This window comes from Phalacrocorax carbo, chromosome 9 (assembly GCF_963921805.1).
Source record: "Phalacrocorax carbo chromosome 9, bPhaCar2.1, whole genome shotgun sequence".
NCBI classification, from domain to species: domain Eukaryota; kingdom Metazoa; phylum Chordata; class Aves; order Suliformes; family Phalacrocoracidae; genus Phalacrocorax; species Phalacrocorax carbo.
The window spans coordinates 23078227-23105879 of NC_087521.1; the positions used below are offsets into that span (position 1 = coordinate 23078227).

The 27653-nt window shown below is 38.9% G+C and overlaps 1 protein-coding gene across 2 annotated transcripts in view; it reads left to right on the plus strand.

Moving 5' to 3' along the window:
* VRK1 (VRK serine/threonine kinase 1) overlaps window positions 1–27653 on the plus strand; it is a 42036-nt gene that overhangs the window by 2119 nt on the left and 12264 nt on the right. For both annotated transcript variants that reach the window (XM_064460728.1, XM_064460729.1), the window contains exons 2-12: window positions 4487–4647; window positions 6121–6176; window positions 10492–10561; window positions 10952–11039; window positions 12441–12549; window positions 12685–12777; window positions 14351–14483; window positions 15778–15898; window positions 16955–17013; window positions 18196–18374; window positions 27325–27424. In XM_064460728.1, coding sequence (XP_064316798.1) covers window positions 4491–4647; window positions 6121–6176; window positions 10492–10561; window positions 10952–11039; window positions 12441–12549; window positions 12685–12777; window positions 14351–14483; window positions 15778–15898; window positions 16955–17013; window positions 18196–18374; window positions 27325–27424 — 1165 coding nt within the window. In that variant the 5' untranslated portion in view covers window positions 4487–4490. The remainder of the gene's footprint in view (window positions 1–4486; window positions 4648–6120; window positions 6177–10491; window positions 10562–10951; window positions 11040–12440; window positions 12550–12684; window positions 12778–14350; window positions 14484–15777; window positions 15899–16954; window positions 17014–18195; window positions 18375–27324; window positions 27425–27653) is intronic.

Genomic DNA, 27653 nt, shown 5'->3' on the forward strand with positions numbered 1-27653 from the left:
CATTGCAGACAACATTTGTAAAGACAACATCACTAATAGCACTACTGATGCAAAATTGTCTGCATATCTGAAGTATAGTGCACTCAGTTTCTTCCAAGATGTTTTATTAGGGAGAAGCAGGAGAAATAGCCTCTGTAGTACTAAGAGGCTTTTGGAGAGAGTTTAGACAAATAGACTTCTGTTATTCATACTTGTTAGTAGCAAAGTCTTTGTTTTGAGCATATTGTAGCCACATAAAATGCTGCTGTTTACAGTCATGCACCTTGAAAATGGCTCTTGTCAGATAACTTAGCTAAGTAGGGTCAGGTCTGTTTGATACTTGAATGTTAGTATAGTACTTGACATCTATGGGACTCTGTTTCCAAGGACTTCAGCGTGGTGGCAGGCACTAATGAATTAAGCTTCACGGTACCTGTGGGATAGAAAATATTTCCATTTACTGATGGGGGGAGGTAATGGAGATGCAGGAAGGTTAAAGGTGATTTTTTTGTGTGTGCGTGAATTTTTAAAGGTGGTTTTAGGGAGAAGTAGATGACTTTATTCCAGTTGTGCAACGTACAGTAGGCAGCTCTACATCATGTTTGCTAGTTCATAAGTTTCCCGACAAACCCCTCATGTTTGCTGTATTGTGAGTGGACAAGCACATAGAATGGTGGAACTTACACTAAAATGTTATTATCTGTTTTTGTTGTTTTTGTCTGTTTTTGTTTTTTCCCAGTTCTATATTCTCATGTAGAAATTTTTTGCAGTCTCCAGGTGTTTCTGGTTTCAGTCAATAGAAGGTCATTGAATGGGTTTATCCAAATAAATGTGAAAGCATGTGCAGCCATTGCTTAAATATTTCCATGGATAACAGCTTTTTTGCAAAAGAGCGAGTGCTCGGTATTGTGCATGCCGCCCATTGAAAGCGATCAGTGTTTGGCACCTATGGCCTACTGATAGTTTGACCAACTTGTAAGTAGGCACGGTGCCATCTTAACAGATGGATATGAATATAGACAGCCAAGAAACCATGTATGTGTATCTAGTGTATTTGTTAAGGGCAGGTTCCCAGCTGGGGATGTTCAAACTTATGTCCGTTTTGAATTTTTGCTTTTATGGGTAAAGGGAAGTTGTCATTAATTTTTTTTCAGCTAAATACCTTCAGGCATACATTTACTGACCATATTAAACAAAACAAAAACAAACAAAAAAAGAAAAAGGGAAACACCAGCTTGTTCAATACTCCTGAAGAGCTATTTTAAGAAAACTTAATTCCCCTTTAAGCGAGGCTACTATTAAGAGACTCGCTGTGAATGTCAAGATGTAAAGCATATCAATAGTTTTATTTCACTGGCTTGCTAGCTTTATTGAAAAAGAGGCTACAAATTTTTATTTTACTGGACAGCAGTCTGTCCAGCATTCAGGCATCTAAGTGCATCTGTCCAAGTCTTGCTGGAATTATTCGTAGCAATGAGGAGGTCAAGGGATGCAGTCCTTCATGCCCTCTTCATGTCTCTTATATTGTTCTTAGCTTGAGGACAGTATGCTCATTTTGTAAAGGGTACAAAAACATATACATGACAGTGAGTGTGATCTTGTCCCACATTGAGTCATTAGGCCACTGCTGATATTTGCACTTCGTTTTTCTCCTTATGTGAGTCAGTCCTGGGGCTTCAGACTTCTGGCTTATTTTGCGTTATCACTTCTAATGGTTTCAGTCTGTCCTTTGTTTTAATCCTTTTCCTGATCTGGGTGTCCTGAGGAGCTGCTTAAAGGTCTGCTGTGATCTTTTTGGCCTGATCTTGTAAGTGATATCAACACATAGCCATTCCCACCACCCTCTGTTCCTTCTGGCGCTCTGACACCATTATGTTCTCAGTGGTATGGGCTTAGCTGAGTGAGCTGCAATTGCATTTGGTGCTTGGAAGTCTAATTCTTTTCCTGTAGAAAATCTGGAGGAAGAACCTTCCTCTAACACAGTACAGTATGTATCACCTTGAAGATTAAGGAAAAAAAAGAATTGAAAAGAGAGGAGTTTCTTGAGCAGGGTATGGATAAAGCTCTGGGTAAAGTTAGCATTAAATTTTAAGTGTGAAATATCATGTATCTTAATTATAGGGAAGAATGTTGTGATAGAGAAATAAGTGGAAATATGGGAAAGTAATGCAGAGTTAAAAATCCTATTTTTGTAATAATGACGAAGCTTGCACAATATAAGTATTGATAAATACCAGTGGTGTGGTTTTTTTTTTTATTATTAGAACCTTAGCTTGGTTCATGGTGTTGGAGAAAGATGACAGGAGTGGACAAATGGTCATTGTAAGCGCTGTGGTTCTATGAGATTCTGGTGGTAGTTCATTCCTTTTTTCAAACCATCTTCTTGTGATGTGAGTATTTCATAATACTGTTTTGTTGAAGTTACTCATTTAACCACAGTAGCTGTTCAGGTGCGGTTCTATGACACAGAGATACTTCTCAGTTTAATAAGGACCCTGAGAAAGCAGAACTTTTCTTTGGCATGAGTCATACACCTTCTCTTCTGCATTTATTCCTATATTGAATGACTGGTGTCTGCAGACTGCTTGGTGCTTATACTCTCTGACCACGTTCTTTTAGATCTGCCACATATGGAGGGCGTAATATTTAATATCAAATTTACTTATTTGGAGGTAGTTGATGCTATATGGGATTTCTGATTTAGGAGAGTGATATAAAACATACTGAAAACAATACAAGTGTCTGTAACACGTGGCAAACTACAGCAATTGCAATACACAGTTTAGTTGCAATGCCGATGTGATTCTCATTACCAGTGTATATAAACTACAGCAATTGCAATACACAGTTTAGTTGCAATGCCGATGTGATTCTCATTACCAGTGTATATAATATGCTCACCGTCACGATGCTGATGGCCCCAGCCACCAGGAACGAATACCTGAGTTGAAACCAGCTCAAGCCCATTGCTCTCTTCAAAATTCTTTTGCTATCCATTTAGTTTTTATACTCTTATGTTGGGCTGACCCTTGTATTCATTCTGCCCCGCTCCTTGGGCATGACATGCCCAGACATCGTTGCCCTGCTCCATCCATTGTTGGGCTACATTCTGTCACATTCTGTGCCCTAGGGGTTTGGTTGTTCACAGCTGCAGACTTGGGTGTTAGCTGACATGAAACTTGACAGTTATTCTTGCATTTAGTAAGTGGAGAAATGGGTATGGGCTGCTTTTTCAGATGTTAGCTGGGTGACAGACGTTTGGGGAAGAAAATTTCCTGAAGATACTACTCAGTCAGAAAAGAGGCTTGTAGAGGGGGGAGTGCTTTTGGAACAGCTGTCATAGTTATGTGGTTTTCTATTTGGGAAATCAGAAAAAGTCCTAGAGGAGCATCAGAACTAAAAGAGGAAAACTGATGTTAACTAACTACATTTGGCTTAGGGTTATTGTATTGAGTATCTAGATGAATGGGAAAAAGATATTTTGCTATTCAGAAACTTCCTGAATTGGGTATTAATATTCCTTTCTGCTTCCCCAAGCAAAATAATAAAATCCCACCAGTCAGAAGGATATCCTTTAGAAAATGACTGTGGCTCTGTATGCCTTTTATCCTCATAAGGTAGAGGGAAGGATCAGTTCTTTGTAAAACAATTAAATGTAAAGAGATCTAGTGCACTCTTTGCCATATCATGGCTGCGTATTCGGTAAGTTGTTCTACTGAATCAAAATCTGTCTCTGCTAAAAACTCAAAACATTTATTTGCTCAAAACGAGGCCTGTTCTGCAGAAAGATGCACTTGCTTGGTTCCAGTGGGCCAATAAGCAGTATTTCCAGAAATACCGTGCCTGGGGTTGGGAGAAGGCAACGGTAATACTTTTCCATTTATGATCTCAGAATAGGTAGTTATATACTAGTTTGATGATCTACTAAATGCTGCCCAGTGAACAATAAGCAGACTTCTATTTTTGTTGCTTACAGTTATATAGGAGAAAAAATAATTAACTGCTTGAATGGCTTGGTTTTTTGGGTGTTTTTTTTACAGCTAAGAGGAATTCCTCAGTATTACTGAGGACTTGGACTACATGACACTTCTTCAGTAAGTTTCACTCCAAGAAAACTGATGAGGTTTATTTCATTAGTTTACTTGTTTCTAAGTTTAGACCTATGGTTTGTTGTGATTGGTTGAGTATGATAGATTTGGAGATTTTTTTCTAGCATGTTTTATACCGGCAAGGTCTTCTAATAGGTTTATCTGGTGAAGATTTTTGCTGTCAAGTTTTTTTGTCATGCCTGGAAAAATTACTTGGTTTTCACTTAGAATTCATGCCAGTGTAACTACTTACTATATTTCCTTTAAAGTATCTTTGTAGTAACAAATTAAAACTTAAACAATTCATTTCAACTTTTTCATGCTTCCACCAGATTTCTATGTAAAATAAGCCTGGTCAGCATGTAACCTATGATATTCTTTTTTTCCTCTTTCCTTCCCTTCCCTCCTCTCCCTCCAAGGAAAATGCCGTATAATAAGAGGACTACTGGAAAAAGAGCCCCTGCAAAAAGGAGACTTGCTGAGGCGTTTACTCTGGGGGAGGTTCTAGCAGATACATCAAGAAAAGAATGGAAATTAGGTGTCCCTATAGGGCAAGGAGGCTTTGGACGCCTATACCTTGGTAAGTGTAGTTATCTTTGATGCTTTAAAGTGGAGAGTGAGATGTTTACTCAAAGCAATGAAAAATTGACCCTAAGTTATAAATGAAGAGTGTCTTCAAGTGATTTTTTTTTTTTTCACTAGAACCTTAGCTTGGTCATGGTGTGGGGCAAAAAATGACAGGAGTGGACAAACGGTCATTGTAAGCACTCTAGTTGTATGAGATTCTGGTGGTAGTTCATTCATTTTTTAAAAACCAAAATCTTTATTGCTTTTTAGCAGTGAAGGATAGTTTAGTGTTTATTTAATTTTGATTTTTTGGTCTGGCTGAAAGAAGGGTTTTTTACATAAGTGTCTTTATATCACGAATTTGGAACTGAAACTGTCTAAGCATACTCTATGGAGGCAGCTGATCAGCCAGTATTTTGGCTGGTTGTAACTTTGGTGCTGCTTTTGATGTTTTCTTGTTTTGCAATGCTGTTTATTGAATTCAAGGAAGACTTCTTTTAGTGGGTAGTGTTCCACACTTGCTCTCTCTGTTATTTGAACAAATGAACAGATAAGAGAGGTATTGAGGATACCTCAGGGAAGTAAAAAAAAAACCTTGATTGCTCCTAGTAATTTTGCAAACAATTTTGAAGGGATGAAAGCTTACGTGATAATGATAATAAGGTTTTCTTTTGCTACGCGTTTATGATCTTCCTCCTCATGGTGAAAAAATTGCACTGAATTCATATAGAGTTGGAGGAAAAAAAAGAATCCATCCTGCTTTCAAAATGAACAGACTGCAGCATAAGTGGATTAAGAAGAAAAACAGGACAAGCAGGTGGCTTCTTGCCAAAGAAGCTCTCTACTAGTTACTCAGCCTTGCTCAATGAGCTACTAAATTTACTGAGACTGGAGTTCCAGCTCACTCAAATTGTGTAGTTCTTTGTGTTAAGAATTCCTATGTTGTTCAAGCCAAAGCTTGCCCTTTGGTTCCCCATCATTTGCACAAAGCTGTGCCCCTGACTGTTCCTGTAATTTGTGCTTGCCTAACTTGATGTCCTTCATACCTGTATCTCCTGTCACAAATACCAAAAGCTTAGTAGCTACAGAAAGTCACTTTGAATACATGACGTGGCAAAATATGTTTTTCATCCTTATGTTCACAGCTTTGTACATTCATCGCAGTCCTAGAAAGGGAACAAATGATATTGACTAGGAAAAAATTACTAAATAATAAAAAAGAATTCCTTATAGTAAGCTGCCTGTTCTCAAACAGAAGGGAGAATGCAAGACCTACATCCATGTAGATAGAGTATCCTTGCCAAATAGAGAAGGTCTCTTACCGAAGTCTAAGGTACCGATACATGTTCACGTCAATACTTAATTGCTTTGTCATTTGTTTGTCCATGCTGCGTAGCAGATAAGTATGTTTTATGACTGTTTCCTCTCCTACTACTAATATTTATTTTTTAAATAAATATTTAACATTTAGCTTCTTTTTTAACAGCTGATGTTAATTCTTCAAAACCAGTTGGCAGTGACGCACCTTATGTTGCAAAAGTGGTAAGAGAGCATTTGAATCTTTACTTCACAACTTGAAAATGTTTGTTGTAGAGTAGCATGTGTAATTTAAAACATCTTCTGACTGAAAAAAATACAATTCCATAGTGCTCTTTAAAACAAAAGTGTGCTGGTACAGAGGAATGCTGCTGAGAATTGGGACACCTATGTATGAGGGTAGATAATGGAACATCAGTGGAGTTGAAAAAGGTTCATGAAATTGATCAGATTCTGTTTCATTTGCTGCTTCCTGTAAACAGCCCAAATATCACAAAATTAATTACATCTGGCTAGCTTTTGGAGAATTTCTGTGAATCAGTGGTGAGTCTGTGAACTGTTGTTCACCACTGGATGTTGGTAAGCTGACAGATGGCTTGGGAGAAGAAACAGCAAAACTTTGATTCCTGAGGTCGCCACAGATATAAAGTCCTTTAAATATTTTATCATAAAACACCTATATATTCTGATTTCTATTGAATTAAGATGGCATTGGCACATAATTTTTAACAAAAGCAAATTCTTTCTATTAGTTGAAATTTTCTTATGTTTTCAGTCTTAAAAGAGAATTGTTTAACTTGATTTGGCTATAATATTCTCTTCCTAGTATAAACTATTTTTCTTTAAATTTTGCTAGATTATTTTGTGTAGATTCTACTATTATATATGATTCCCTGGTAAAGTCTTAGTGAAAAACCTGGGAATATGGGAATAACCACAGTCGATCCAGACCAGTCAGTACCTTGGTGGTACTCTTGGTCCTGTGACAAAAGCAAATACCAGAAAACTGTACAAGAGCTTCACAATGTTAAAAATCAGTTCTTCAGCACAGTTCAGAACTGCAGGGTTTTAATCTTTTATTTATTTAACTATATGGGGATACTGAAATGCTTTACTGCAATAGCTGGCCCCTTCTGTAAATATGTTAATACTTTTAACATTTGTTACTGAAACTAAAAGATCAGGTTAATTTAGAATAGAATACGTTTTAGTTAGTATGTGCCTTTAATCTTGATATTTATATCTGCTGACTACAGAGAAATTCTAGAGTACTGGTTTTAATACTGTTCAGACACCTCAAGATACTCTTGGTGATGACCCTTTTTCCAAAACGTTTTCACTTGCTAAAAAAAGCACTGCTTACAATGCAAATGTCAAACTACCACGCTTTCAACGTCAGCGTGCTGCTGCTGCCACCTTTGGTGTTTGTGGGCAGGAATTCCATATAGACCAGAGCTCCAGCCTGCAGCTGTTGTATGGTGGCAACCTGCTTTTACATGCCCAACCTGTGCCATCAAGGGCAGCGGGTGTCCATTATGATGGAGCTGTGGGCTGTTTTAGAGGCAGATGATGGATTTTCATGTTACCAGCAGTGGCTCACCTATGGGAGGCATTGGCTCCTAATTACTGGCTCCTGCTGAGTTTGGACTGATCAGGAAGCAGAGTGCCATTTAACTTCCATGGGAGGATCCAGTTTGACTTGCTTGGAGAATCGTCAGATATGCATTATTTTATACTGTGCGTAATTGCTCTCCTTGCCCTTCTGAGGTTGAAACCTGTCCATCTGCATCTCTTCTCCTCCACTTTGGGCTCTAAATATTAGAAGACTTGTAACATTTGGGTTGCTTTTGTGCTAGATTCACTTTGTTGCAGCAATTTGTAAATACCCCCATTGCTAATCTCTCCAATGACTACTTACTTTTAATTTGTCTTTTATAATTTTGTCTTTATGGCAATAAAGAGTAGCCCTAGTCTTTGTGCTGCCCTCGCAAATGACCCATAACATATTATGCCTCTACAGTCTAGTATAACTCAGCTACGGATGAGGGCCTGGTTTCTAATGCCTGAGTGATTCCTAGTTGAACTATCAGCTGAAGCAAAGTGGTTAACAGCTTTGAACAATTATAAGTGTTTAACAAAATATGTGCTTCTATAGTAATGTTCTCCAAATTAAGCTATTAAAGCGGGATGGAAATTGGCTTAGTCTTTGACATATCCTCATAGTATTGATGTCTGAGCGGTTCAAAATGAATCACAGTTTTTATTAAAAAAAGAAATGCTTTTTAACATGTGGACCTTTCAGATGTCATTGTTCAGGAGTGGATGCAGAGTTTAATAACACTTCATTAAATTGCTGACAGTAAAAGATTAGAATTGTTAAAATATTACTTGAAGAAATTTGCTGGGTTTCAACATGTACTCCATAATCTCTTTCATTATGATATCTTTTCTAATTAGACTTTAATTTCAGTTTTGCAAATCGTGTTTATAATGACCCTGGGCATAAAGTTGTAGAAATTTGTGTTTGAAGTCTTTCTGGTTTTAGTGTATTGCAAGATGACTATGTGGCAAATATTGGACATCATTACATGAGCCTTTTTAACATAGCTTATGAGTTTGTTTATCTGTATGTAGAATTAATGGTATTATGGGGAAACAGCTTTATAATCAACATGAAGATCTGTTTTATGCTTAAATCATTTATCCATCCCCCAAGTATGGAAAGATACCAGATTTTCAGCATTTGCTCTGACTATAGAGAGATATATCTTTTTTTAAGCACTGAGACATATTTTTGTGGAATAATTTATTTAAAGATAAATATTTTAAGAATCTTGAACACCTACAGTTTTTAGCTGTACTTTAGTAAGAAAATAACATTCTTCAAACCTATGTAAATTGAATCAAAAGAATATGTATTGTTTATATTCTAATTAAGTTAGAGTATTAATGGATTTTGCTACACAGAAACAAGCTAATAGGTCAAATATCGTTTGTTCAAGATAACTGCAGTATAAGAATTCAGCTGTTTAACCTTTCTCTTTATATATAATCTCTGTATCACTAATTTGTTGTCCATAGAGGATAAATAAACAGAGTAAATATGCATGTACCAAAGTTTATGTGCATTGATCAGTCAGTCTAGTTGGGTTTGTTTTTCTTCCAGTTCATGGCTTAAGTCTGAACGTTGGCCCCACAATAAGGGGCCAGAAAACTGTTGTCTTGGCTCCATTGTTTACCAGGGCAATGCTGCTGGAGGAAGTGAGGAGGAGATAGGCAGTAGCTTTGTAATCGAGTGTCCAGGCCTAGGAGTGATGCCTCAGCTGATATCTGCTCCCATTCTGACTGGTCATTCTACTCTGAGCCAGTGCATCACATGCACATGAAAGCCCACGTTCATCAGTGTGTTTGGTCTCTTTACGTTGCTTCGTTAATGTCAGACAGCAGAAAACCTCTATTAGCTGAGTCGTACAGTCCGGACTTTAGCAGTTTTCTGGATTGCTACATCTGCATTTAAGAGTTACAATTAGAACCATTTAAGATTGATGTTACATATCTTGGAATTTTGGCTAATATGTGATTTTATTCTTTCTGGGTTTCTTTGCCAGTAACCACGCAATTGTTTCTGGTTAGATTTTTAAGTGTAGAATATTCCAAAATGGGTATTTTCACTGAGCTAGAATGGGTTTGGACATATGAGAGTAACTAGGCTGAAATAAATTTGCTTAAGCTTATCTCAAAATCAATCACTTAAAAACTGTAAGACATGAGATCACTTTTTTTTTCCCCTCCCCTAAGTTCTGGAAATGTAGAGTACAGTTACTTGGCCATTTGCAATTCTTGCAGTATTTCAAAGCTTTGGTGTTTTCAAACTAATTTCTCTCTTGCACTTTACTTGTAATATGTGGTTATCAGAGATTTGTCTCTAGAAAATGGAACTGAGATACCTTATGTTAGCTTAAATAGAAGGTAGACTCTGAAGTCAAAATAGGCATAGTTCTTAGAATGTAGTTTAAGAGAAATTGTGAAATCCTCTGTAATTTTTTTACCTTGATCAACTGATGTATGAAGGGAACAAAATACCTTATGTTCAGTAGGAATTCAAACTTTTTAAAGATTTTCCCATCAAAACATTTCAGGTGTTATTTTAGGCTCACTAATGACTATTGCAACTGATGCAATCCAGCCTTAATCTGGAAAATCTGAGATCATGAATGTTGTTTAATGTTCTCTGCTAAACTTTTGCTGCCAATTATTCATGGTAATTCTATACAGTTCAGTTAATTTGTTATTCTTTCATTTTTTTCTTATGGGAAAGGATTCTTTGATACCCTTGATGTTAAGCAATCTGTAATTAAAATAACATTTTAGAGCCAACCTTCTTTTATAAAAAGAACATATTCTATTGAATTTATCAGCACTGGGTAGAGCATTTGAGGGACAATATGCTTTTATAGGGTGACTGTTACATTTTGTGAGCTTTGAATAATTATTAGGTACTAACACAGCAGTTTTTAACTAATCTTAAATTGTCTTAAAGGAACCCAGCCAGAATGGACCTCTTTTTACTGAATTAAAGTTCTACATGCGAGCTGCTAAGCCAGATGAAAGTAAGCAGTCTATTAAAATGTTTTTAATGAACTACAAGCATTTAGGAAAGTAGAGCCTACAGGAGTAAGGTCAAACTTTAAAAGAATCTTTTTAGGTAATTTAAAAAATTTTTTTGAATGATTGAAATCTAATTCAGACATACAGTAAAAATAGGGTTTTTTGGTAAGATATTCTCTGTAGTTGTGTTGATGGTATTGTCAAAATCAAAACTTTAGTTGCATCTCTGTCCCTACAACAGATGCGTCATTAACTTTGCAGTATACTTTGCATTGAAATTTCCATGAAATAAGCAGCTCACATGTATGCAGAAACTGTAAGTGATGTGAATACTCCTTATTTAAGTCTCTACTGCTGCGAATTCATGAACGTATCTTTATTTGTATTTACAGTTCAGAAGTGGACTAAGTCCCATAAATTGAAATATTTAGGTGTACCAAGATACTGGGGTTCTGGCTTGCATGAAAAAAATGGAAACAGGTGAATATATCTTTTGTTGACATACACTGGGATTTATTTTATCCACAACCAGTATCCCTTTTAGCCTAATTTACTCTATCAGATGTGTTTTCCACCTATCTTCATGTTGTTCATTTCTGCTGTAAAGGTTCATGTTCATAACAGCCTACGTTTAAGGAACAGAAACACGTTATCTGTATTCTGTGTGATACTTGTATTTGTGTCTATTACATTCTTAGTGATTTAGTTTTCATTTGTTTAGAACATTGCTGTAATACAGTGATGCTATACCTATGTGGTTTAGAAGCTTTTCATATCTGAATTAAAATAAAGTTGACTTCTAATGTATAAGTCCTTGAATAATATGACTACTTTTAAAGTTTTTCTTCTGGTGTCGTGTGCACTTAAAGGGAATTTTCACTCACACATCTAAAGGACTTAGTGCTCTCTCTTGATCTATTTTATTTTCCATAGGGATAAGTTTGGGGTTTTTTGACTTACTTTGTGAGCTAGAATAATTTCTAGTCTGATGTTAAATTTGTCTTAAGTCTAGCAGTAGTTTTTAGTTTTGTTGTGTGTCATGAAGGGTTTTAGTTACTTGGTCTTGAATGCTATGCCTGTTTATGTAGCAGTCCTTGTTTCCTAGTGGGCTTTCTCTGTACAGCTGTGCTGCAAGAAGTTTTAGTAGCTCTCTGGCAGCTTATAGTAGGTCAGGTGTCTTTGTGTGAGCCACTACCTAGAGCAGTTGGTGTGTATGTTTAGTATGTCAGAATTGTCATTGTTTCAGTAGTTCGTAAACTTCAAAACAAATCTAATGTAAAAACAACATTAATTTTGAGAGGCAAAAGTAAATATAACTTTTTTTTCCCAAATCAACTTTTCTTTGCATTCAGTATTTGATGCATGAGATTCTTAAATATAGCTTCTAAGAGCTCTTACTGTAATAGAACCAGCTTGGCTATAGCAATGAATATCAGAGCACCTTTGGCAACTGGGAGATTTTTCTTTTTAATAAAAGGTTGTAATACGTTTCAAGAAACTAACTTTTTTAAGTAACCATGTTAAATCACCTAGTCATTTGTAAAGTAAAAAATGTGTCTCTATACGTGATTGATGCTTGGTTTTACCTATAGTGAATTATAATACAGAGATTTTCCTCTGTGGGTACTTGTTATTGTATTGCATAACTATCCAGGAATAAAGAACAGTTCTTTTGATGAACAAAGTTTTGACTAGCTGATGTAAAGAAGTTAAAGAATTGATGTACAATATTAAAAGAAGTCAAGTATTTCCCATATACTTATTTCCTGTGTACCTGCAGTTTTTTTTCAATCAGTAATTTGTACAATTAAAACGTAGGTAAAATACTTTGCTAAGTACAATTCAATAACTTCACTGTTGGGTTTTTTTCCTTGAATTTAGTTACCGATTTATGATAATGGATCGATTTGGCAGGGATCTTCAGAAGATGTGTGAAGAGAATGCAAAGCGATTTTCCCATAAAACTGTACTCCAGTTAGGCCTGAGAATAGTAAGTTTAAAAAATATATTTTTACTATCTGGCTTCCCTGTGTAAGTCTCAGCTAAATCACACTTTTGTGCTGAGTACTGGTCCTCTGCTGGGTGGAGCTGGGTACTGCATTTATATGACTTTTTTTTTTGTTAGCTTGATATTCTGGAATACGTCCATGAGCATGAATATGTGCATGGAGACATCAAGGCCTCAAACCTTCTTGTGAGTTACAAGAACCCTCATCAGGTATTTCTGATGCATTTTATTCCTAATGGTTTAAACCTTCTATTTGACAACACATCGAAGAGCTTTGAACCTGTGAAATCTACCAGAAGCTCATTTTTAAGAATGTATATGGTAACATTATTTCTGCTTGACATTTACATCTAGTTAATATTTGTTGTGGTTCAGCCTCAGCTGGCAACTGAACACCACGCAGCCGCTCGCTCACACCCCCCCCACCCCTGTGGGATGGGGAAGAGAATCGGACGAGCAAAAGAACTTGTGGGTTGAGATAAGCACAGTTTAATGATTACAATAAAATTATAATGATAAATGATTATGATAATAATGACAATAATATTAATATAATAAAAGGGAAAAGGAAGGGAAAGGGAAAACAGGAAAAAAAAAACAGAAACACAAACGATACAACCGCTCACCACCCACTGACCGACGCTGCCCGTCCCCGAGCCGCGATTGCTTCCTCCTCCCCCGGCCAGCCCATCCCAGGTAGCATACTGGGCATGACGTCACATTATATGGAATATCCCTTTGGTCAGTTTGAATCCGCTCTCTTAGCTGTGCCCCCTCCCCTCCTGGCTTCTTGTGTACCTGGCAGAGCATGGGAAGCTAGAAATGTCCTGGACTAGTACAAGCACTGCCCAGCAACAGCCCAAACATCTGTGTGTTATCTCAACAGGTTTTTTTCCCATGCTAATTTCAAAGCACAGCACTATGCCAGCTAGTGTGAAGAAATATAATTCTATCCCAGCTAAAACCATGACAATATTCTATGGGTGTTTTATGCATTTTGCTGGACAGTTATCAAATTGACTATTTGCCCTAACTAATATTATAGAGAAATTCTCAAGATAAAAAAAAAATTGACTCACAAACAGGTATTTGCAGGTGGGAGCTTCAAATTATATAGCATACCAGTAAATTATGTTTGCCTGTCTGCATTGTTACCTCATTCCTTTGTTCAAAAAATCCATCAAATAAGTGTTCTGTTACTTGGAAAAATCGGTCTTTAGAGTGTTGATTGTTCCACTTCATTTATGGAACTCTTTCATTTTTCTGCATTTTTAACTCTCTTTACTACTCAAACAATGCATACTACAGTTTCAGAATTATGTATGTCGTCTTATCCAAATGTTTTAGCTCATGAAATAAGTAAAATAATCTCAGTTCCATTAAAGAAACTGTGGAGTTACTGAGAGGTAATACTATGTAGTAGTGTTCAAATGGGACAGCTGACTTTAAAGAGAGTAGCACAGTAGGTGTAATGTTCATGGAGTTATAAATAAGACTTTTTTTTTTTACTGGTAATAACAGACTATTTTACTGTACTTCTCTGCATCAACAAGAAATGACTTCGAGATCAGGCCGCTATATGGAAAACCTGTCTGTCACGTTTTCAAATCATATGTAGTAATCTCAATAAAGCAATGAGGAAAGGATAATTTAAAGTAAAAAACCGTACCATTTTTAATATTTTTTAGGAATTTCTGAGAATGGTTGGGAGTTACATTTATTATTTGTATAATTTTTGTATTTATAGTTCTTTAATCTTAGAATTCTTTGTGGAAATTACTAGGTGTACTTGGTGGATTATGGACTTGCTTACCGATACTGTCCTGACGGAGTTCACAAAGTATATAAAGAAGATCCTAAAAGGTGTCACGATGGAACTATTGAGTATACCAGCATTGATGCACACAAGGGTGTGGGTAAGGATGTAAAACTTCTTCCTCAGCAATAGGCATTTTTGCATCCTTTTTATAAACACAAAAGACTTAATTTGCCACATTGAGTTTTGTTAACAACCAGGTTTCTGAATCTATAACATTTTTTTTAAAATTATTTTTCTCTATGGACTATGCAGGCATTTTTCTTTTTTCCATTTGCTAACTTTTACTTTGATATTAATTTACTGTATTTTAATGTAACTTTCTTAAATAGATTACCTTAATTTATAAAGAATGTTAAAATGTTTAGTGTATTGCTTTTTATTAACTAAGTAGAAATGGAATAGTGCTTATGAGATCTTGATAGAAAAACAGGCCCTGTTTTCAGGAGATAGTTTGTTATCAGTGTGAGCATTGTTCCATCATATTTGGCAAAGATGCACAGTATTCTTTATCTTGATTATGGCTTAATATTTATAAGATTTTAAAAATGAAACTTCATTTAATTATGAAATATTATTTCATAATTATGCCTTTCGTCACCAAATATCAAAAGTCGAGAAGTGAGAAAAGGTTGAACATGAAAAGGACAGGTCTATGTCTGATGAAACATTCAGCATTTATAGTGAATATCAATTTTATTTTCTTCATTCTTTTTTTTTATTAGCATAAAAGTGTGTCCTGCAAAAATTCAGTTGTTGAAATTTATTATTTACTTCAGGATGAGCTGTTGCACCTATGCTTAAAACTGAACACAAACAAAGATGACTTGACTTGCCCCTTTGTACTTCTCTTGTAGTCTGTGACCAATGTACATGTGCGTGGTTTCTGGGGATTTTTGGCAAGGCTTTTAGGGATCTGATCTATTATTGTCCTCTGTTCAGTTTTCAGGCCACACTGTGGCCATTTCAGGCCAGCATTATGGAATATTTTTTTTTCAGGAGCTGGGGTTTTAGCACTGTTACCTTTTTACAGAAGAAGGGAACTAAAAACTCTTTCAAACAGAAAGTGAGTCACTTCACTAACTTGCTCTATTTTTTCCACAATTGGAGTACTTAAAAAGCTTCCCAAACTGGGCATGTCATATCCTTGAGTAGAAGAAAGATTGATAAAGGACTTGAAAATTAAGTTATCCTTCCAGATGTAGGAACAATATTTTTTTCTTCCTTGCTTTCACACCAAAATAAAGAAATAAGTAACAGATACTGTAGTGTTACATTGTTTGCATTGGCTTTCTATTGTCTTAACATATTTGCAAATTTTAGCTGTTGTTAAACTATGCGTGCTTTATTAGCTGCTCTTACAGTTCTTTTTCTATGCGTGCATATATATTTAGCGCCGTCGAGACGTGGTGACCTGGAGATTTTGGGTTACTGTATGATTCATTGGCTTAGTGGCCATCTACCATGGGAGGATAATTTGAAAGATCCAAATTTTGTCAAAGACTCAAAAATGAGGTGAGAAACTACTTGTTTTCTTTCTCCTTTGAAACTGAAAATAGGAGTAAAATGTCTTTATGTAGAAAAGCTTTGTATTTTCGATGTTCCTTTTTGGTGAGTAGGCTATTGTTTTGTATGTCCCCCAGTTTCCCTTCATTGTGTCTCATGTATCCTTGGTTTGTAATGAAATTTTACTTGTACTATTCTACTCTGTCTTTTTGCGTATGTGAGATGCTGGTTTACCCACCACAGTATTGTCCTTAAGAGTGCTTTTTGGCTTAACCAGAGCAGTATTCTAATCAGAATGCAGGAAACCATTAGTCCTGCTTCACAGAAAGAGAGCTGAAGCATGGAGTACGAGTACGCATTATAACACCATGCTCTGAAGTCAGTGGCAGAGATGAGAGTGAAAGGTGGATCTTAAATGTCTTTGAGCATCATTCCAGCTAGAGGGCTGCTAATGTGGGATTTTAAAATTATTTTTTTTTGTCCCTCTCTCTCACTGTTACATACCTTTGTCTTCCCCCACCCTTGTTGAACCCTCTGTTGTCAGGTATTTAATATGAAGAAAGCTGTCCCAGCACAGCAGTTTCTGTCTCATTAAGAAGTAATTGTTACCTGGCTTCCTTATCTCTACTTTTAATGCTTTGGCCTCCATTGATGTTAGCAAAGCTACCCCTGCTTCCTCCCAGTTATTATTTTGGCAGGTGATCTGCTCTGAATAATATCAGCTAGAGAAGGAGTCCTTTAGCAGGAAGAGGTGAGAACATTGGTATGTGAGGATTTAAAATGGACTAGTTCTTTTCCTTCAGTCTTCTACTTGCTTGCTTTTATAGGAATTGAAAACTGTTGAACGAAAACTTAAAATATCTCAGGTAGCCTGTCTGGCATTCGTCAGGTTCTCAAATGTACTGCACTACTGAAAATTGCTTCACTAAGTCATACCAAAGGTTTATCTAGTAGTTTTTCCTGTCTCTGACAGTGGCCCAAGCTAGGTATTTAGGAAGTCTATCAAAACAGGACAAGATTCAAAGTTTGAAAGAAACAATAGTTTTGAATAATTCTGTTTTTCAGATGTAGAGATAATATTTCAGTTTTGATGGACAAATGCTTTCCTGGGAAAAATAAACCAGGTAAGAGCTGTTTTAAATTAAAATACTTTGGTTTGTACCATGTGGTAAGCATTGGCTAATAATTTGTTTTAATGTCCTTTTTCTTTAAAAAACAAAACAAACAAACAAAAAAACCACAAAACCCCCAACCCCAAAACAAAGCCATCAATCTGTTTGGGTGCCATCATCAAATTTTAGACAACTTTACACAATGGATAGAAGCTCTGAAATTCGTGTTTACATAGGGTAGGCTGTGCTACTCTGTATACAAATAAAAACAGATCAGTTCAGTTGCTGCAAAAGGTGAGGAGTTGTCAGACTGTCAGCAGCTTTTTTCCAGAGAGGTGTGTCTCAGGCATTGTACTCTAATTTGTTGCTTCTTTAAGTCCTTGTTTACTTAAGTTTTGTACCTATTCTTACTTTTATCAGCAGCAACAAAGTGGGATGAATTAGATTGTTGATTTGGAGAAGTTCTAGACTCTTGGCTGCAGTTGTATGAACTGCAGACACTGTGCTTCTAACTAATGACAGTATTAAGTATTTGCAAACATGAAATGTGTAAATTGGTTTTCCACAGCTGAATTTTAGAGATCCAAAATAATAAAGTAATGAGAACTGGAAGTCCTAGATTGTTTCTACTTGGCATTGGTGATTTGCTGAGTAGATTTATGTTTTTAAAAAAACCCTGACTATTAGAAACACACTTTCTGAGGATCTTAAATATTTGGTTATTTCCAGCTACTGCTGGTGATCAGAAGAGTATTTTCTATGTAAAGTATGACTTGTCTGGTTTTTCAGTGGTCAGATGTTTCATCTGGTTTTTTTAATATGTTTCAGTCTTGAACTGAAGTAGTCTGGGATAACATTGAGGTTCCTGTCAGTATTTTTAAATATAGACATAAGAAATATCATGTAAACAAGCATTCATTGGTGAAGATTGGCCTATTACATTTTTTACGACTGACTGTTTTCTTCATTGCAACGAATGTGTAAAAAACAGTGATGCTGTCATCACTGGTTAATGAACCTCGGTATAATTTTTTTCTAAAATGTGTTGTAGTAAAGTCATAATTATGAGTTTATAAATAACCATTTCAAAAAATGGCGTAAGTAGTGCATGCATAATTTCTGACTCTTCTGTGGTAAGAATGAATGATTAAAATGTTTTCAAATAGAAATTAACTGGAGGTACCATTTCTTTAGATGAAATCGCCAAATATATGGAAAAGGTGAAGCTACTGAGCTATGAAGAGAAACCTGTTTATCAGCATTTCCGAGAAATACTTCTGCAAGGTCTTAAGGCCATTGGGCAAAAAGATGATGGAGTACTTGACTTTGGCTTGTCAGAGAATGGAGACTTGCAAACAAATCCCATGCAAAAGGTTTTTACTCTAAAAATTTGTCATCTCTTAATGTGTGGTGGTTTTTTGAGCCAAATAAGAATTAAAGTGGTATTGGAAGTAGGTGTCATAACTGCATCCAGTAGGAAATAGGCAAATAGTGAAATGTTTAAGTCCTCCTCTTTTGCATTATTTCTCTATCTTCACTAATTGTTCTTAAACTTAATACAGAATGGTGTTTATAGGTATTCTTTCATAAAGTCATTTGGTGAGGCATGCGGCGGCAGCAACGGTAAGTCCTGTGACTGGGCGCTAGATTGGGGTAGAAACAGGGGTTGCCTGTGCCAGGGAACCTGGTAGAGAGCCAGTGGGGCCCTCGCGCCAAAAACAACTGGCTGCTCTTTAGAGCAAGGCAGACGGGGCTTGGGCGTTGCTGGGGCAACAGCGGGAGATTTAAACAGGTCCCTAGGGAGCACGAGCGACCAGGAGTGTGGCAAACAGGGCGTGGCGCGTTCGTGCAGGCAGGGCGAGCAGGCAGCTGGTGAGCTCTCCTCGTGGTCTGCACTCTCCTGGAAAAGACTTAGCCATGGTCTCTGTTCGGACAAGAGCTATCACCAGGAGGCATGTGGCGATGCAGACAGAACTCCCACTAAAACACGCAGCCACCCAGGTGTCTGGCTGCAGGGAGTGCCAGAGCCTTGCTCCAGTCATGGAGGGCTCCCGAGACAGGACCTGTGTTTGGTGTGAGCAGGTGGAGGATCTGCTCAGCATGGTGGCAGAGCTGAAAGAAGAAGTTGTGAGACTGAGGAGTATCAGGGAATGTGAGAGGGAGATAGACTGGTGGAGCCACTCCCTACCATCCCTGAGACAAGCACACCAGATGGAAGCATCAAGAGAAGGAGTGGCCCCCCTGCCTTTGTGCCGCCAGGCAGAGGGAGGGGACCCAAAAGACGGAGGATGGATTCAGATCCCTGCTTGGTGCAGGGGGCAAATCTTCTCCCAGCCAACTTCGCCCCCCCCAGGTGCCCTTACACAATAGGTATGGGGCTCTGGAACCCGAGGGCCAGGAGGACAAAGGTACAGACAGTGATCCACCCAAGGGGTTGACTAGAGGGAACCAGTCAGCCCCATGCTTTACAATGGCCACTGGTAAGAAAAAAAGAAGGGTAATTGTTGTAGGGGACTCCCTTCTGAGGGGAACAGAGGGTCCGGTATGCCGACCGGACCCATTCCATAGGGAAGTCTGCTGCCTCCCTGGGGCAAGGGTAAGACATTACCAGGAAGCTCCCTAGGCTAGTAAAAGGATCCAATTATTATCTGCTAGTGGTTGTTCAGGTTGGCAGTGATGAGGTAGCTGAGAGAGGCGCAAAGGCAATCCAAAGGGACTTTAGAGAACTGGGGCGATTGCTTGAAGGATCAGGAGCGCAGGTAGTGTCTCCTGGCTACCGATGGGATGGAGGAAAACATACGGAAAGGAACAGGAAATCCCATCTCATTAACACGTGGCTCAGAGGCTGGCGCCAGCGGTGGGGTTTTGTTTTTTTTGATCATGGGGCAGTTTACCTGGCCCCAGGTCTGTTGGAGATAGATGGGGTTCACCTGTCGCAAAGGGGGGAAAAAAGATTCTAGCTTAGGAGTTAGCAGGCCTCGTTGAGAGGGCTTTAAACTAGATATGAAGGGGTAAGGGGATAAAACCAGGCTTGCTAGGAATGAGCCTAGGGGTGGCATGCCTGTGTTGGAAAAGAGATCAATAGCTCAACTGAAGTACGTTTATACCAATGTATGCAGCATGGGCAATAAACAGGCAGAGCTGGACGCCATTGCGTGCCAGGGAAACTATGATGTGGTTGCCATCATGGAAACATGGTGGGATGACTCACACAACTGAAGCACTGCAATGGATGGCTACACGCTCTTTAGAAGGGACAGGCAAGGAAGGAGAGGTGGAGGGGTAGCCTCGTATGTTAGAGAGTGTTTTGACTGTCTAGAACTCAATGACGGTAATGATACCATTGAGTTGCTTATGGGTAAGGGTCAGGGGGAAGGCCAATAAGGGAGATGTCCTGGTGGGAGTCTGTTATAGACCACCCAACCAGGATGAGGAGACAGATGAAGTAAGTACTCTACAAGCAGTTGGCTGAAGTCTCACGATCTCTAGCCCTAGCTCTAGTGGGAGACTTCAACTTACCAGATATCTGCTGGAAATACAACACAGCAGAGAGAAAGCAGTCTCGGAGGTTCCTGGAGTGTGTGGGAGAACTTCCTGATGCAGCTGGTGAGTGAGCCAACCAGGGGAGGTGCCCCGCTGGACCTGCTGTTTATGAACAGAAAAGGCCTGGTGGGTGATGTGGTGGTCGGAGGCTGTCTTGGGCTCAGCAACCATGACATAAGAGTTTTTGATTCTTGGAGAAGTAAGGAAGAGGGTCAGCAAAACCACTACCCTGGACTTCAGAAGGGCAGACTTTGGATTGTTAAGGAGTCTGGTTAACAGAGTCCCTTGGGAGGCAGTTCTGAAGGGCAAAGGAGTCCAGGAAGGCTGGATGTTACTAAAGAAGGAAGTCTCAAAGGCACAGGAGCAGGCCGTCCCCATGTGCCGTAAGTTGAGCAGGTGGGGGAGAAGACTGGCTTGGCTGAATAGGGAGCTCTGGCTGGAACTCAAGGAAAAAAAGGAGTGCTTACTGCCTTTGGAAGAAGGGGCAGGTGACTCAGGAGGACTACAAGGATGTTGTGAGGTTATGCAGGGAAAAGATTAGGAAGGCAAAGGCCCAGCTGGAACTTAAACTGGCCACCACCGTTAAAGATAAAAAATATTTTTATAAATACAACAGTGACAAAAGGAGGGCCAGGGAGAATCTCCCTCCTTTGTTGGATGTGGAAGGTAACCTTGCCAGGAAAGATGAGGAGAAGGCTGAGGTGCTTAATGCTTTCTTTGCCTCAGTCTTTAATAGTCAAACTGGTCATCCCAAGGGTTGTCAGGCCCTTGTGCTGGGAGATGGAGCTAGTGTGCAGAATTAAGTCCCAGTTGTTGAAGAGGTGGCAGTCACCGACCTGCTCCTTCAACTGGATGTTCACAAGTCCATGGGGCCGGATGGGAACCACCCAAGGATACTGAGGGAGCTGGCAGAGGAGCTCGCCAAGCCGTTCTCCATCATTTATCAGCAGTCCTGGTCAACCGCGGAGGTCCCAGATGACTGGAAACTGGCAAATGTGATGCCCCTCTACAAGAAGGGTCAGAAGGAGGATCCGGGGAACTACAGGCCTGTCAGCCTGATCTCGGTGCCGGGAAAGGTCATGGAGCAGATCATCTTGAATGCCATTACACGGCATGTGTGGGACAACCAGGGGATCAGGGTCAGCCAGCATGGGTTTATGAAAGGGAGGTCCTGCCTCACTAACCTGGTCTCCTTCTATGATAATGTGACTCGCTTAGTGGATGAAGGGGAAGGCTGTAGATGTTGTCTACTTGGACTTTAGTAAGGCCTTTGACACTGTGTCCCACAGCATTCTCCTGGAGAAGCTGGCTGCTCACGGCTTGGACAAGTGCACTCTGTGCTAGGTTAAAAACTGGCTGGACGGCCAGGCCCAGAGAGTGGTGGTGAATGGAGCTAAATCCAGTTGGCACCCGGTCACAAGCCAGGGCTCAGCATTGGGGCCAGTCTTGTTTAATATCTTCATTGATGATCTGGATGAGGGGATTGAGTGCACCCTCAGTAAGTTTGCAGATGACACCAACTTGGGTGGAAGTGTCGATCTGCTGGAGGGCAGGAAGGCCCTTCAGAGGGACCTGGACAGGCTGGATCGCTGGGCCGGAGCCAAGGGTATGAGATTCAACAAGGCCAAATGCCAGGTCCTGCACTTGGGTTGCAACAATCCCATGCAACGCTACAGGCTTGGGGAGGAGTGGCTGGAGAGCTGCCTGGAGGAAAAGGACCTGGGGGTGTTGGTTGACAGCCAGCTGAACATGAGCCAGCAGTGTGCTCAGGCGGCCAAGAAGGCCGATGGCATCCTGGCTTGTACCAGGAGTAGTGTGGCCAGCAGGAGCAGGGAGGTGATCGTGACCTTGTACTCGGCACTGGTGAGGCTGCACCTCAAGTACTGTGTTTAGTTTTGGGCCCCTCAGTACAGGAAGGACATCGAGGTGCTGGAGCGTGTCCAAAGAAGGGCCATGAAGCTGTTGAAGGTTCTGGAGAGCAGGTCTTATGAGGAGAGGTTGAGGGAGCTGGGGTTGTTTAGTCTGGAGAAGAGGAGTCTGAGGGGAGACCTTATCGCGCTCTACAACTGCCTGAAAGGAGGTTGCAGCGAGGTGGGTGTTGGTCTCTTCTCCCAAGTAACTAGCGATAGGACGAGAGGAAATGGCCTCAAGCTGTACCAGGGGAAGTTTAGGTTAGACATTAGGAAAAACTTCTTCACCGAAAGGGTTGTCAGGTGTTGGAACAGGCTGCCCAGGGAGGTGGTTGAGTCTCTATCCCTGGAGGTATTTAAAAGAAGGGTAGATGTGGTGCTTGAGGATATGGTTTAGTGGTGGACTTGGCAGTGATAGGTTAGCAGTTGGACTTGATGATTTTAAGGGTCTTTTCCAACCTTAAAGATTCTATGATAATATCTTGGATAACAGAATGTATATGTATAGTTGAAATGACATTTGAACAAATGATCATTCAGTTTATTACTTATTTTCCTTAAATTGGTAAAACTCCAGATGGGTCAAAATACGTGTAAGGTAAAATAAGCCGTTTTTGTTTCATATTAGTTTTCTTTTTGTGATTAGTTCAAAGCTTAGTTTTAAGTGTACATCTTTATGCCAAGTATTTGATTCTGGAATTCACATTTTTAATTCAGTGTGTTCTAGTATGTTACTTATGAGTCATAATTATAGTGGTAGGCTAGGGGTATTTTATTCCTTGTTTAAGAAGGCTTAAACTCTAGGTTTGGACTCCCATTTGAATACAGTGTAAGAACTTTTTAAACCTTAGGGAAATCATATGTCAAAATGGTTTGTAGTAACTATAAAAAATGGTCAAATAACAGAACAATAGTTGATCGAACGGTTTGGGTTGGAAGGGACCTTTAGAGGTCATCTAGGCCAACCCCCTGCAGTGAGCAGGGACATCTTCAACTAGATCAGGTTGTTCAGAGCCCTGTCCAACCTGCACGTGAAAGTTTCTGGAGATGGGACATCTACCACCTCTCTGGGCAACTTGTTCCAGTGTTTTACAACCAACATTGTAAAAGACTTCTTCCTTATATCCAGTCTAAATCTACCCTATTTTTGTTTAAAACCGTTTCCCCTTGTCCTGTCAGATCAAGCCTGTTATTATTATCCCATACTTAAAAATGCATTTATTACTTGTTATTAAAAAATGCAGATAAACAGGCGGGCAGTTTATTGATTTCTTTAGTGTGAACCAGGGAACTGAAAATTATAATACAGGATAATAGTACAAGAATTCTGCCTGCTTACTGGCATGATCAGCAGTATGTTAAAGATGGGCAAAAAACACAAAAGAAAAAAAGCTGTAGGATTTTTAAGTCTTTTGGAGATATACGTCCAGCTTTTGTCACTTACTTTGCCCAGTAAATAATACTTTGGCTAAAATTATACAGCCATGGTGTCATCTTACTAATGTTTTCTGCTGAACTGAATGTAAAGATCTGTCCAAAAGGAGAGTTCATTAGCATAAATTCTTCTGTTCCCCCTGTGGATCGACATGGTTTGAGACCTGTGTTTTGGGGGGAAAAAAATCATTTTTAATGGTTGGCTGGTTTCTTTGCTGAATAAGTTGGCCTGCTGCAGAGCCAGCATCTGTGACCTTTAGTGTCCTTGTCCAGCAGAGATGGCTGGTGCACATTTCCAATGGAATAAAACTACAAAAATCAGTCCAATATCAGTCCAATATCAAATCCAATATCAAATTTCCAACAGCAGTCAAGACCATTCACAAAGGGTGGGATAATACTTTTCGATAGGTTCTTAGCTACTAGCATCAATTAGGAGTTAGCTTTTATATTGGGTTTTGGTGGGGTTTGGGGAGGGTGCGGCTGGGTGCTTGGTTTTTGGTTTTTTTGTGTGGTTTTTTTTTTTTACTTTGAGGAACCAGATGAATGATGAATGGTCAGCTTGCTCAGTTGTCGCAAATATATTCAAGCACTTATATAAAACTATGAGTGTTACTGGCCTGTTTGAAGGTTTTCAGCTGTCTACTTCATATTGCAGTGGACTTCATGCCAGCTACTGCTAGTGTCCAGACAGAATAAGATTGTTTGCTTGAAATCAGGTTGACAGAGCCTGCATGCTTTTGACCAAATACCAGCACAGATGACTCTTCCATGTTGGATTTTCTAAGCCTTGTAACAGCTGTGGTGTAGGGTAGGGTAGAAGAATAGATTGTGCTAGTCCTCCTTCCAAGGTCATATTTTGCACTTTTCTTCAAGAATGAATGGAAAGAGGGCCTTCAGCAGGATGTCTTCCTTCCCAGAGTATATTTGGGAACTCACGCTACTAGGCTTTTCTTCCAAGGGGTATCAGACATTAATGAGAGGCTAGGAGAACTGGAAGATGATTTGTGCTAGTTGAGAATAGCTGGACACTTAGATAAACAGAGGAAGAAAAGAAGAACACAGAATGCTAATTAAAATGATATGTATTTTCAGCTGTGATAGGAAGCTCAGCTTGATGACTGAGTGTTTTAAAGATAAGCTTCAAATTCCAAACTCTGTTAGCATTACGGAAAGCAGTTTCTAACTTATCACTGATCAGTAGCATCTTGTCTCTGAAAGCCAGTATCTTCTAGCACATGCTGAATTTCTTTTGGTGTGCTTAATGTCTAATTTGGAAAAGAAAAATGCAGTCTGACACCCACCCATGAGAAGATGGTGACCTCTAATATAGAGTATTTATGGCATTTTGGCTGTACTGGTCTTTTAATCACAATAGGTCTTATGACACCTACTCTTCAGTTCCTTTGGGGCAATCTACTATAGTATTTCCATAAAACTGTTGTTTGATGTCCTGAAGTTATGGTATTTCATAGCTAGGAGACAATATTTCTAGCTTCTGTGTAAATAAATTCTTAGAATGTAGGATTCTCCTGTGCTTTCAGCCCATATCGCTAATTGAGCCATGATGTGCGTTTATATGTTGCATATAGGCATGGTTGTTTTGGAATCTCGGTCATTCTCCAGTATTGGTATTTGGCTAAAACTCACAGATGACTGCTATATTAAAAGTTAACATTTTATTTTCTATATCATGACTCAAGCTTCCCCAGATGTATAAGTAAATGAAAGACAGTCCACAGTTCTGCGGAAGGTTGGTTTTTTTTTGTTTGGGTTTTTTTAGTGTGTTAGTAAATGCATATTGGTTTGTGTGTGTGATATTTTATAGTAGTTCTAGCAAAACAAGAAGCTAACAGTACCATGTGTTGAAGGAAAGTATCTGAAGCTCTTGACTAAATTATTTAGGGCAAGGACCACATCTTACTTTTGTTCAGTGCTGAAAAGTTGCTGGGAGATATTGGCAGTAAACTAAAGTGGAAAAATATGGATCTTAGTGATTTGTGGTTCCCTCTAATGTTCAGCTTCAGATGCGCAGGTGTTACTTTTGTCAGATGAATGCTGCTTGATTTCTACTACTATGTAATTCACCTGCATCAAGATTAAGAAACCATTTTTTATTAAATAAGCTTGGAAACAAGATAAATGTATTTCGCTTTTGTGTAGCATGTATTGGATATCTGTGTTTCTGATGAGCGTTTAAAATGTTTTCTAGTACAATTGGGAGGAATGCATTATCTCTCATATAAAAGCAGTACAGCGCTGAAATAGTCCTCCTTAATTTTGGTCAGAATGAACAAAAGTGTCTGTGTTTATTCCTGCCTAATGCATCACAAATCTGCTGACATGCTAACCTTGGAGTCTTGGCTGGCGGTAATCAGGCCTGTGCACCGGCAGGAAAGATGTACCTAATGCACTCCATCAGTGCAGTTTGCATATGGAAGTTCTCACAGGGGAGCTGCCCTGTGCCAGCTGAGGGTTACCTGCCCACTGCAGTTATTGTATGTAATTATCGAACCAATCTGTTCAGCCCAGCAGGGTTTAGATGGTAATCATGAAGCAACACTTTGGAAAGGAAAGATGTAATGCACTCTCCCCTTCTCTCATGAGCTATGTGAAGTTGTAGCCACCTTTAAAGCTGTATTAGTAAAGCTCTAGTCTCACACAATTGAAAAAAATGAAAAAGGGAAAGATAAACTCTTCCAGTATTCAACAAAGTTATCATCTATGTCTGACACAGATATGGGTCAACTCATCCTTTGCAAAAATCATGTGGCTTTAAAAAAAAGTCTTTCCATAACCACCGTAAGAATACTTCGCAATTGTAAGATTAATTGTAATATACAGATAATAACAGCTCTATCCATTTAGAGGTTTTAAGATAATGTACCTTGAATAGAGTTCAGATTTCCCAAGTACCTCTCTTTGGAACAGAACCCATGGTTGCTATTGGAAAAATATAATAGTGTACTGTCAGTGGGTGTTAGCTACTTCTAAGCTGTGCAAAGAAAGCCTTAAGAAGGAAGGATCCAGATAAACTTGAATTTAATGAGGTGTAATTGCTTTTAACATCAGCTTTGGGTAAAATGTTTTTCTGTGTTCTGTAAGATTGCACCTTTTGAACAGTTACTCAATGTAAATAAAAAAGTGGATTTTGATCATAAAAACTTGTGTTTTCATACATTAAAATTTCAACTCCTAATGTGATCTGCACATAGGGGAATTGAACTTTTAAAATTGTCTATTGCCTAGTACTAGTATTCTTGCATTAATATATGAATAAAATTTCTTTACAACTGGAGGTGTTTTATAATATACTAAGAAATAATGCTTAAAATTTGGGAGTACCATGTGAGGATAAGATATTTTCTACTTTGTGTGGTCTTTTCTGCTCTTGAGTTCAGTTGCACCCCCTTTTTTTTTTTTGTTTTGTTTTTAGCCCCAGAAAAAAAGAAAGGCAGCAGCTGCAACCAGTGAGAGCACTGAAGCAGAAGTGGAAGATACAGGAAGTCCAGAAAAAAAGCAACGTCGTTCTTCTAGTAAGTTGAAAAGTTGTTCTCACAGTCACATGCACTGGTGTGTGGTAGGTTAACCCTGGCTAAGGGCCAAACTCCCACCTAGCCACTCACTCCCCTCCTCAGTGGGTCAGAAGGAGAAAATAGGATAAAAAAACTCATGAGTTGATACAAGACAGGGAGATTGCTTACCACTTAGTGGTGCACACAAAACAGACTCAACTTGGGGAAAATGAATGTAATTTATTGCCAA